The sequence below is a fragment of the Hemiscyllium ocellatum genome, chromosome 18 (genome assembly GCF_020745735.1).
Source record: "Hemiscyllium ocellatum isolate sHemOce1 chromosome 18, sHemOce1.pat.X.cur, whole genome shotgun sequence".
Lineage (NCBI taxonomy): Eukaryota > Metazoa > Chordata > Chondrichthyes > Orectolobiformes > Hemiscylliidae > Hemiscyllium > Hemiscyllium ocellatum.
In genome coordinates, this window is record NC_083418.1 from 40,941,413 (window position 1) to 40,954,831 (window position 13,419).

General features: G+C 39.2%; 1 protein-coding gene across 2 annotated transcripts in view; it reads left to right on the forward strand.

Moving 5' to 3' along the window:
• Positions 1–13,419, forward strand: part of LOC132824197 (uncharacterized) — a 250,957-nt gene that overhangs the window by 167,749 nt on the left and 69,789 nt on the right. For both annotated transcript variants that reach the window (XM_060838491.1, XM_060838492.1), the window contains exon 11: positions 1,187–1,281. In XM_060838491.1, the coding sequence (XP_060694474.1) occupies positions 1,187–1,281 (95 nt within the window). The remainder of the gene's footprint in view (positions 1–1,186; positions 1,282–13,419) is intronic.

Genomic DNA, 13,419 nt, shown 5'->3' on the forward strand with positions numbered 1-13,419 from the left:
ACCCTGCCACAGATATATCTGAACAAGTTGATTAAAAATACATATGTTTGGCTGAGTTTGTTAAAAGTACCTACATAGTTAACAGGAAATCACAAGTTCAGATCTCTGCAAAGCTTTTCTCTACTTTTCCAAAATATAGTATCAAAAAGAATCTTGTAATGTGCTGATAGTTGCCCTACCTCTGAGTCAAAAGGCATGAGTTCAATATCCACCAGCAATGAGAGTGTGTGCCATTACATGTCTAAACAAGTTACTTGTTTAGACGAGTAGAAAAGAAGAATTAGTGTAGCACTTTACTCCAACTGTTGGTTGGTGGTTACAATGTGTGTCAGATGACTTGTTTTTAAAAGTGCAGTAATCCTTCAACAATCCTTGGCTTTTAAATCAGTCTTTTTCCTTTTTCAGTCCACAATCAAAAACAGAAAAATAGAAAGTTACAGTGTTTACAAGTAATCCAATTTTACTATAACATTTCTGACATAATTATGCAGTGCCTTTGTCTATCATTGGTTAAAGGTTCCTAGCTCTCTTTCTGCTTTCTTATTGGTTATATTCGACTACTTTCAGTTCACAATCTCAATTTCAATTATATTTTATTTTTTATAACAACCAGAATAATTATTCACCTCTGTTTCTCAAAGAAATCTCAAGTGTCAAAGGCTTGAAGCCCAATCCACGTTTGTTGTCAAGCGTCTTTAATACAAAATTAGCAAACCATTAATGATAAATAAATGCCTAAAGACAGATTGCTAACATTTATGGGGTAATGAGGTGAGAATCCCAAAATTCTTCCTTTAGCTGACTTAGCATGATTATATGTTGAATATATAGTCTATTGTGGCAAATGTTGTTTGGTTCAGATGATATGCCCAAAGAGACCTTAAATCTACCCAGACTAGGCCCTTGGAACCTCAGCACAAAAATATAGTGAGCTGTTGATACCTGTTGTACCTCAATAGCAGCTCACACATTTCAAATAATCAATTTTGGGTAATTTGTCACACGAGCCCTCAAGAAAGGACAAAAGGACAATAGGACAGTTGGTTGAGGTGGTGTTTAAGACTGGCAAGAGGATAATGGAGTCTGTAAGACAAGTGAAACAAGGCCCAATTTCAACACCACTGTCAGTATTGAAGTTATGTTTTGACCATAAATTCATTAAATAAGTTAATTATTTTATTTTCAGGGTTTTTTATTCCTGGATTTCCAAAGCTCCAACGGTTCCAGGCACACCATGATCAGATTTTAAGTAAACTCATGCCAAAGCTTAAGAAGCATATGGTAAGAAGTTCTGTTTTCTTTAAATTTTAATGAGGCCTACATCATTTGCTTTATTGTGTTTGTTATTCTTTTATTACTTCTGTCGTTACTCATGGTGCTGCCAAAAACTGTAGGAGCAATAATTAAATGCCCTACCTATCCACTATTGCCATATGTCGAGTAATATTGCAACTGAAGTGCCAGAAATTTGGCTGAGGTGCTTCTTCTACCAGTTTCCCTGGATCTTTGTTTGAGTACCAAATTAACTTAATTACATTAACATGAATGAGACGACAGAGTGAAAATGGATACTCAGTTTTGTACATAAGAAGAAGGTTGAGGAATCAGATGTGGGCATCCTAAAGGTGATAAGTTTAATGACAGCTGGTGGAAAATGAGGAGAAGAGGGAACAGGAGAATGCTGGAGAAGCGGGCAGGAAAAACATACATAAGTCACATGGGATAACCTGAATTTTAGAGACTAAGGGCAATATATTAATTCCCAAAACATGGATGGTTAGGGATCATGTCAAAGGTTGAAACACTAGCACTGGAGAGGGTGCAAAGGAAATTTACCGGGATGTTAGCTGAATTAGAGAGTTTCAGTTATTAAGAGAGATTTGGCATGCTTGGGTTTTCTCCTAGGAACAGAAGATTGAGAGGGAACAGTATTGAGATATATGAAACTGAGAGGCATAGACAAGGTAGACAGGAAGAAACATTTTCCATTAGTGGACAGATCAATGACCTGAGACACAGATTTAAAATAAAGGACAGAAGGTTGAGAGGAGTTGTGAGGAAAATGTTCTTATCCAGAAGGTGGTGAAAACTTGGAACTCACTGCCTGTCCCTTCTAAAATAACCCTCACAATTAAGAAGTATTTAGATGTGTTCTTGTGATGCATGGCAAATAACAATATGAGCCAAGTACTAGAAAGTGGGATTAGAATAGTTAGGTGATTGTATTTGACTGTGCAGATGCAATGGGCTGAAGGGCCTTTTTCTTGCTGTAGATCTCTATGGCTATGTCAAGGACTTGAAATTTCTCTCCCCAAGGCAGGTAAGCGAGCTTGGGAAATGTTCTGGTTCCACTCAGCCACCTCAGGAAAAAATGCCCAAGTGGCAGGATCCTTGGAGAATTGGAGGCAAATGCAGGATAAACTGGGTCTGACACACAATTTGGAGGCAACTGTAGAATTGCCGATGCTGAGATGGTCTGCTTAAAAGGCTCATTTCAGTTTTCTCTTTAACTTTGTCAATCATTAGGCCCTCTAAATTTCATCACCACTCACTCCATGTTCCCATATTTTGCAAGTCATGCACACGCCCACACCTATAATCTATTATAATTTAACTCATGCCAAACCATAAGACTATAAGAAATAGAAACAGGTGTAGACTGTTTGGTTCTTTGAGCCTGCTCCGCCAGTCAGTCGGTCATGGCTGATGTGATAACTCCTTGCTTCCACTTTCCTGCTCCTTCCCCAAAACCCTTACTCCCCAAATAAACAACAATCTATCTGTCTCAGATCTAAACATGACAAGGACTCTGCCACCACAGCTGTCTGTGGCAAGGAGCTCCAAAGACACTCAACCCTCTGGGCAAATAAATTCTTCCTCCGTTCACTCATATTGGTGCCCCTTAATTCTGAGACAATGCCCTCTAGGCTCAGACTCTCCCATGAGGAGAAACATCCTCTCAGCATTTATTATGTCAAGCCCTGTAAGAATCCTATATGTCTCAATGAATTCACTTCTTATTCTTTGAAACTCCAATAAGCAGATTCTAAATCTGTTTAATCTTTCCTCATAAGATAATTCCTTCATACTGGGGATCATTCTATTGAACCTTCTCTGAACAGCCACTAATGAAATAATATATTTTCTGAAATAAGGGGACCAAAATTGCTTATTGTACTTGTAGACACTATGTACAGTTGCAGTAAAACTTCTCTATTCTTATACTTCAACTCCCTTGAAATAAGGGCCAACATTCCATTAGCCTTCTTGACTATCTGCTGCATCCACGTGCTAGGTGTCTGTGTTTTGTGCACAAGTACTGCCAAGTCCATTTGCCTTGCAGTTTTCTCCATTTAAATAATAATGTTTTGTTCTCCCTTCTAAAATGAACAACTTCACATTTTCCCAATTATACTCCATTTACCAACTTTTTGCTTTCTTACTTAACTTATTAATATCTACCTATAAACAGTTTGATATCCCTCTTGCAAACCTGCCTTTCCACCTATTTTTGTGCTGGCTGTTTTAGAAGACTGTACATTCGCTTCATTTGTCCAAGTCATTAATCTATATTGTGAACAGTTGCAATTCCAGCATTAATCCCTGTAGAACCCCACTGGTCATGGGTTTTTTCAGGTTGGCAACCTCTTATGGTCACTTGCTGTTTCCTGTCTGATAGCTAATTCTCTATCCATTGTCAATATCCTACCTCCAGCATTGTGGATTCTTATCTTGTGACTTAAGCTTTTGTGAGGTACCTTGTTGAATGCCTTCTGGAAATCCACATAGCAACATATCTCCTGGTTCCCCTCTATCTACTCTGGTTGAGACTTCCTTGAAAAATTCTAATAGAGTTTCAATATAACTCTAATAAAAGCTCTAAAACTCTGAGCCATGCTGACTCTGCTTGATTAGACTGTGATTTTTAAAAATGTTCTGCTATTGTTTTCTTAATAATTAATTCCAATATTTTTCCAAAATAAACGTTAGACTAATTGGCCTGTAGTTACCGGCTTTTTCCCTCCCTTTTTAAAGAGGGTGTAACATTGACATTTTTCCCAATCCTCTGGTTTTTTTTCCAGAATCCAGGGATTTTTGTAAAATTACAACTATCTCTGTAGCTACCCATTTTAATATTCTAGGTTACAAGCCATCAGGCTGCTTTTAGCCCTATCATCTTGTATAATAATACTCTCTATTCATGATGATGGCACTTAATTCTGCCCCCATATTCTTCAGTATTAATGGGATTTTTGAAGTATCTTCCACTATAAAGACTGTTTATAAATGTTTAGCTCCTCTGCTATTCATTTGTTCCCCATAACTGTCTCCCCAAATTCATTTTCAAAGGGGCCTTTGTTCACTTTGACTTCTCTTTTCTGTTTTATGTATTTATAGAAGCTGTTATTGTCAGTTTTAATATTCCTGGCTAGTTTGCCCTTGGAGTTTATTTTCTCTGTATTTATAACCTTTTTAGTCCTCCTTTGCTGAACTCTGAATTTTTCCCAGTCTTTGAGGATATCACTGAATTTGGTCTCCTAAAATGCTTTTACTTTCAACTTGATCTCTCCTTAAACTTAATTGGTTAGCCATGGTTAATTTATCCATTTCTTAGAATCTTTTCTTCTTAATAAGATACATCTTTTCCAAGAGTCATGACGTAGTTCCTGATTTGTCTGCCATTATTTTCTTACTGTCATTCCCACTTATCTATCCACCCAGTTAACTTTAGCTAATTCTGTCCCCATTTGAATGTAATTCCCTGTATTTTAGTTAAACACAGTTGTTTCCAATTAGGTTTCTCACTCTGAAACAGAAAATTAATTTCTATCCTGTTAAGATCACTACTTCATAGGGGATCTTTTGGTCTAAAGTCATTTATTGAGCCTGCCTCATTATTCATTACCAGATCCAAGATTGCCTGTTTCCCTGGTTGGCTCCATAACATATCGCACTAGGAAACTATCCTGATGTACTTGATGAATTTGTTGTCATCGTACCTCTTCCAATTTGATTAATCCAATCAACATGAAGATTAAAGTCACCCATGATTAGTACTCTGTTCTTTTCATGCTTCTCCTATGTGTTGATTTATATCCTTTGCCACACAGTGGCAACTGTTTGGGGTTTGTACACCACTCCTACCAATGTTAACTTTCCCTCTCTATACCTACATCCACATGGACTCTACATTGTTTGAGCTCAGATTGTCCTTCACAATTGTCCTCATTTCATCCCTTACTAGCAGTGCTACCCCACCACCTTATTCATTCCTCCTGACTTTCCAAAATATCAAACATCCACAAATGTTAGGTTTCCAGTTTTGATATCTTTGTAAGCATGTTTCTATAATGGCTATAAAATAATATCCATTTCCTTCTATTTGCGCTATGAATTTATCCACCTTATTGCAAATACTGTGTGCATTAAGATACAAAGCTTGTTCTATTATCAAATTTCCCTACATTATTATGGTTCCTTGGTGCAATATCACACTCACACATTTTGTCCCTTGCTTTTGTTTTCTGATAACAATCAGCCACATCACTGACCTGCAATCCTACCTTCTCCTTTACCTTTGAAATGCTAATTTTCCATGCAACTGAACCCACACCTATTTAAAGCTTTAACTACAACCCTAGTTATGCTCATGTTAGTATTTGCTAGGACTTTGGTCCCAATATGGTTCAAGTGGAGTGTATGCCATTAGGACAGGGGTAGCACAGTGGCTGAGTGGTTAGCACCACTGTCTCGCAATGCCATTGACCCGGCTTCAGTTCCAGCCTTGGGTGACTGTCTGTGTGGAGTTTGCACGTTCTCCCAGTGTCTGCATGGGTTTCCTCCAAGTGTAACTGTTTTCTCCCACAGTCCAAAGATGTGTGGGTTAGGTTGATAGGCCATCCTAAATTGCTCATAGGTACAGGGATGTGCAGGCTAGGTGGATTAGCCATTGGAAATGTAAGGTTACAAGAATAGGATAGGGGTTAGGTCAGGATGGACTCATTGGGCCAAATGGCCTGCTTCCCCACTGTAGTGATTGTATTTAAAGCAGCTCCCTCATTCCCAAGTACTGGTGCTAATGTCCTACAAATTAAAACCTATTTCTCCCACACCAATCTTTGAATCATGCATTTACCTCTTCAGTCTTGTCAATTATCTCGGGGCTCAGTATAATCCAGAGATTATTACCCTTTTGGTTCTGCTTTTAATTTAGCCACTAGCTGCTTATATTCCCTCAGCAGAACTTTTTTTCCTCTTTCCACCTATATCCTCGGTACCTACATGGACCACAATACTGGATCTTTACCCTCCCACTCCAAGTTCCTCTGCAGCTCAAATGAGAGATCATGAACCTGAGCACGAGGCAGGCAACACAACCTTTGGGACTCTCGATGCTGGCCACAGTGAACAATATCTGTTCCTCTGAATATACTATCCCTGATTACAATTACACATCTCTTCTTCCCACTCTGGAATGCCACCTGTGTGCTGTGGTTAGTTTGCTCATCCTCTCCTTCCATAGAGAGAATAAGAGTCTCAAATCTGTTAGTGAAGATCAAAGAGTGAGGCTCCTCCAGCACTACCTCCTGGATCTGTCTACCTTCCTCATTCATAGTCTCACCTTCCTATCCCTGACCACAGACCAAATTTGAGATAGTTGATCTTAAAAGGCTGTGACTGCTTCCTGATACACAGCCTCCAGGTAACTCTCCTTCTCCCTGATGTGTCGCATCTCAAAGCACAGACTCCAGGTCATAAACTCTGAGTCAGAGAAATTGATATTTGATACAAATATTGTCAGAATGAACCAAAATGGGGTCCACCAACTCCTGCATCATGCAGGTACAACAAATCGCCTGCACCTGTGTTTCTATTTTGTTTACTTAGCTCTTTTTGTTTTCCTACTGGTCTTTTAGACTTAATCTGTAAAATACTTTTCCTATTTGTTTTTAATCTGAAAATAATTATAACAGTCAAATTAGGAGCTTATACTAACTAACGAATTTATGGGGTTTTTCTGTGATGTCACTCTCTGCTTTGTGCAGGTTCCCCAATCTTGAGCAACTTATCCTGTTAAAAGAACCTTCAAACTATGAACCAAAAAACCCCAAAAAATACCTTTTTTCCTAATTCCCATGCTGCTCTAAAATCCCAGATATAATATATATACACACACACTCACTCAGGTTGTGATCCTCCTGTTCCTTTCAGCCCTTAAAAATAATTAATCAAAGCATGCATTTTAGGCTTCCCTTTAGTTGGAGTTCCACCTGATATTGCGCAAAGTTGGTCTGCACACACTCTACCTAATGTTGTCCTAAAGGCTGTTGGTTTCCTTTCTATATGAAAAAACCACCACCTGACTCAAGCAGGCTGACTACATGCCTAATGTCTGAACATGGTTTTTATAGGGATGATCGCACCATCAGTGAAAAAGGATGAGTAAGTCATTCCCCACCATTATTATTTTGTTTCAACTGAGCAAGGGGTTTCAAAATCTCCCCCAGCACTTTTGCTTCCATTTAGTGGCCAAGTGTCTAGTTACTTTAGTTACTGTCATGTAAGACTGAAAATAAGTATAAAATTACTTCTAATCTATATGCTTTTCGCATTAAATTTTGTTCTTTGTGTAATAATATAATTCTTTTTAGTTTTTCACTATTGTTAGATATAAATTTCAAACTATGCCTGTTTGAATTCATAATTATATTAAAGTTCAGTAAAAATTAGTTTTATATTTGGTGTAATAGAATAGAAGACTGCCAACTATACTGCTATTTTGTAAATGTAGTAAAGCTTACGTACTGGGCTACTAATTTGAAACTTGATAACACAAGGAAAATCATAGGTCACCTGCAGGGCACAAGTTAAAAATAGAGCATTGGCTTGGATATTATAGATTGCCAGCTCAGTGACATTCAGGCATTTATATTTGTCTCCTGAAATCAGAAGAGCCAGAAGAGTCGGGGGGTGTCAGACTTCTTGACACCCCCCGACATGGACACACACACGGACACACACACACACACGGACACACACACACACACACACACGGACACACACACACACACACACACGGACACACACACACACACACACACACACACACACACACACACACACACACACACACGGACACACACACACACACGGACACACGGACACACACAGATGATACTACAATACTGAATCATATTTTATTTTGTAAAAAGTCATCCTTGAAATATATCAACACTGATAATGGAATATTGATGATATTGAATCACAGAATGCTCTTTGCACTGACTCTGAACATTTTGACCTCATACCAAACTCCTGCCTCTTCTCCTTCACATTGTTCTTTTTAAATAAATGTCCAATGACCTCTTGAATACCTCAGTTAAACCTGCCTCAAGTATAGCTCCAGGCAGCACATTCCAGACCCAAACTATTTGCTACATGAAAAAGTTTTTTTCTCAATTCCAATTTACTTTTTTGGCAAAGCACTTTAATACTGTACTCTCTGGTACAAGCAAGAACAATTTCTCCTTATCTGTTCAGACTCCATGTGATATTGAAAACTTCTATCAAATTCCTCCTCAGCCAGCTCCTCTCCAAGACAAACAGTAATCTATCCTCATAACTGAAGATTCTCATCTCTGGAATAATTTTGTTAAACTTCTTCTGTACACTTACCATTTGATTCACATCATCCTCAAAGTGAGGTGCCCAGATCTGCACACAGCGCTCCAGCTGAGGTTTAATCAATGAGCAAGATAAGTTCAGTATAAGCCTGATCTTGTGCTCTATGCCTGTACTGTGTACTTTTTTAACGGCTCTCTCTACCTGTCATTCCACCTTTTAATGATTTATGCGCATATATACCCAGATCTGTCTGTTCCTGCACACCCTTTAGAATAGTACTCGTAATTTTATGCTGTCTCACCATGTTCTTTGCACTAAAGTATATCACTTTACACTTCTCCATATTGAACTTCATCTGCCACATGTCTGTCTATTCTATCAATTTATCAATGGCTTTTTGAAGTTCACACTATTTTCCTTACAATTTACAATTATTTCAAGTATGTTATCTGTAAACTATGAAACTGTTGCCTGCACACCAAGACTTCCTGACCACCTTGACATGTCAGGAAAAGCATTAGTCCTAATCAATATCTAGGGATCTCCATTACAAACCTTCCACCATCTTGAAAAATATTGATTGACAATTACTGTTCCTTGTCACTCAGTTAATTTTGTATCCATGTTGCTACTTTCCCTTTTATTCTATAAACCCTAACTTTACTTGCAAATCTGTTGTGTAGTGCTGGATTAAATAGTTTTTGAAAGTCCATATACCTGACATCAACAGCCTTGCCCTAATCAACACTCTTTGTTCCCTCTTGAAAACACTTCAGCAAGGTAATCAAACCGTTAAGAACTCCTGGTGCTGTCTCTTCTGAATTAACCTATATTTTAACATGTGACTATTAATTTTATCCTCCATAATTGTTTATAGAATAACTTCACCATTGAAATTAAACTGGCTGGTCTGTAATTGCTGGGTGATTTCTAAAACATTTTTTGAACAAGGGCATATGTTTACAATTCTCCAGTCCTCCAGCACCGTCCCTGAAACAATGGAAGAGTGACAGATTATTACCAGTGCCTCTGCAATTTCCATTCTGACTTAATTCAATATCCTGGTTGCATCTCATCAGGTCCCAGTGTGATATTGACTTTAAATACTGACAGCTTATCCAATACCTCCTGCTTGTCAATTTTAAACCATCTAGTGACCAAGTTTCCTCCTCTGACATCAAGACATAGGCAGCATCAGCTTTGTCGATAAAGACAGATACAAAGTAATTACTTAATACCTCTTCCAACTCATCATCATTTGTCTCTCTCTCTAATGAGACAGCAGCCCTGTGGTCCTTTGGGACTATGGCAGCTTTACATTTACATCTTGCTTCCAATCACCTTTCCAGTCTCTAATCAGTTCTACTCCTCTTTTTACCATCCTTTTACAATTGGTGTGCTTATAGATGACTGGAATTTCTCTTCATATCAGCTGCTAGTATTTTCCTCCCTCTTGTCTCCTTTGCTTTTTTATCTCACTTCTGAACCTTGTGCATTCAGCTTCATTCTCAGTTTTATTTAATGCATATCATAAGCACATTTTTCTTCTTTTAACTTCATTTCTATCTCATTTGTTATTCAGGGAGCTCTAGGTTTATTAGTTCTGCCTTTCCCGATTGAGGAAATATATGTTGACTATGTCCAAATCATCTCCTCTTTGAATATAACCCATTGTTCAGTACTGTTTCTTTCACCATCTTTGGTACCAGTCTATCTGGCCCATCTTCGTTGTTGAACTATTGAAATCTGCTGTCTGCCTATTGATTATCCTTACTCTGGATTGACCAATGTCACTTTCTACCCTACAGTGATCACTGTCCCCCAAATGTTGCCCCAGTACCATTTGATCTACTTGCCAACCTCATTCCCAGAATCAAGTTTAACAGTGCCTTCATCTTTGTTGGACTGGGCACATTTGGTTGCAGGAAATTCTCATGATCGCAATCTAAGAACACCTACCCCTCACTGCCCCTTACATTACTATTATCCCAGTCTATGCACATGTAATTCAAGTCTCCCAACATAAATATGCTATGATACTTACACCTTTAAAATTTCCTTGCAGCTTTGTTCCTCCATATCTTCCCACTAATTGGCAATCTAAAGCTCACCTCCTTAACCTAATGATGTGAGACAAGAACTGCATGCAGGGTCCAGAGCTAGCAGAAATGACATGCTCCCTTCCTTAATGTGTACCAGTAAATTGATTTTACATTAATCTGGCAGCTTTCTTTAAGCCATAACTTTGTTATCTTTAGGCCACAACCTACCCAAATTTTAATATTTGGAATTCTGAAATATTCATGGTGGTATTGAACATACTGGGAGAAATACATTTGTGTTATTTCAATTTCAATTTCTAGCAGTATGGTATCATTGTACATTGCTGCATGAATTGTGCAGGTAGCAACCCACTGTGCTGCCCACACCAGAGACCTGAGGTGCATCTGCCTTGTCAACTTGGCAGTATGTGGGTGAATTACACCTTTTCCTTGCCACCAGTCTTCGGGTTACTCATCGAGTATTGTAACTGTTAGCCCTTAATGTTTATTGCACGTTGATATGTTTCGTATTTGTGCATTAAAGCTCTCATTTAATTCCAATTCAAAGCTTTTATCAGGATCAAAGGTAATGGGTGGAAATTTCCCTACTTTGGTGTGGCATGAGCAATGGCTAACAGGTAGGGAAGTACTGGTAAAAAGTCAGAATCTCAACATAGTGAAAAATGTTTGTGATTTTCCACTCATGCCTTCAATGGGAACTTCAAAATCGCACCATTGAACAGCAATAGCCTTATTTCTATGTATTTACATCACCTTAAAACCCCAATTCACCTTATTTATACACCACCCTTGCTATGTTCCCTTGAGAAATGAGATAGAAATGAGAGATTGCACACTCCTGAGAGATAAATCAGAACAGATATCTGACAGCTGCAGCTTGTCATATATTTGCCCTGCCCATCATCCAACAGCTGCTTCACAACAATGTCCCTGCTTGTTTTATGACCACTATTCTACTCAACTCTGTCTGTGCATGCAAGCATCGACAAAACCCCAACCTTACCACATCATCATGTCTACTCTCAGACCAATTCAGACACCACTTCAGCCCCTTAACATTTTAATTTGGAGCTCAGGGACACAAATTACTTGCATACTTCTGTCCATTTACTTTGCAACCAGGGTCACACTCGGTTTTCATGCATCTGCAAAGGAAGCATCTTATGCTTCTTAGTTTGCTTCCTTAGTTCTCACTCACTTTGTACTTACTTGGAGGGTCCTAGTCGCTGTCTATGGTTTTCTTATTCACATCACAGACTTGTTTGTTGCTAGCCATATTGTGTATGCTATGAAATCAGTTTTTTGTGCTGAGTTACAGTGTGCCAGCACATTGATTTTTAGGGCAGATAGAGGGGTAGGTAGCTGGTCATGGTGGGCTGTACATGCTGAACAGGCAATGGGCTGGAAATGTCACTGTGAAGCACTGTGCTAAGTCACACCTGCTATAATATGTGTTTCTTCAACACGAGTTTGTTATTACACAATGCCAGCCCTGTTAGTTTAAATGGCGCAGCTATCGCACAATTTTCTTATAATGCGAGGTCACACGAGAGCAAAACTATCATGTTATATCAAAACTGATTGTATGTACTAGCATTTCGTGTGTTTGCATGTACTTCAAGCAAATATATGAAAGTCATGGGGGAAAGTACTTTATGGGATGAAGAGGGCCGACAGCCTGTCACAGTCAGTCAAGGGATCATAGAGTCATAGAGATGTACAGCTTGGACACAGACCCTTTCATGCCGGTCAGATATCCCGACTCAATCTCATTCCATCGGCCAGCATCCGGGCCCATGTCCTTCCAAACCCTTCATATACCCATTCAAATGCCTCTTAAATGTTGCAATTGTTCCAGCCTCCACCACTTCCTCTGGCAACTCCTTCCATACATGTACCACCCTCTGTGTGAAAAAGTTGCCCCGTAGGTCTCTCTTATATCATTCCCTTCTCACCCTAAACCTATGCCCTCTAGTTCTGGACTCCCCGACCCCAGGGAAAGCACTTTGCCTATTTACCCTATCATGCCCCTCATAATTTTGTAAACCTCTATAAAGTCTGGAAGGGGAGTAATTACTGGCAGGGACATTTGCTGAAGCTGCTTGGGAGAATTTAAACTAGTAAAGTGGGGGGGGGGGGGCGGTGGGACCCAGGGAGATCGTGAGGAAAGAGATCAATCTGAGACTGGTACAGTTGAGAACAGAAGTGAATCAAACAGTCAGGGCATGCAGGGACAAGATAGGACTAATAAACTAAACTGCATTTATTTCAATGCAAGGAGCCTAACAGGGAAGGCAGATAAACTCAGGGCATGGTTAGGAACAAGAGACTGGGATATCATAGCCATAGAAACATGGCTCAGGGATGAGCAGGACTGGCAGCTTAATGTTCCAGGATGCAAATGCTACAGGAAGGATAGCAAGGGAGGCGTGGGGTGGGGGGGAGGGGAGGCTGCCATATTTGATAAGGGATAGCATTACAGTTGTGATGAGGGAGGATATTCCCAGAAATACATCCAGGGAAATTATTTGGTTGTACCTGAGAAATAAGAAAGGGATGATCACCTTATTGGGATTGTATTATAGACCCCCTAATAGTCAGAGGGAAATTGAGAAACAAACTTGTAAGGAGATCTCAGCTATCTGGAAGAATAATAGGGTGGTTATGGTGGGGGATTTTGACTTTCCAAACATCGACTGGGACTGTCATAGTGTTAAGAGTTTAGATGAAG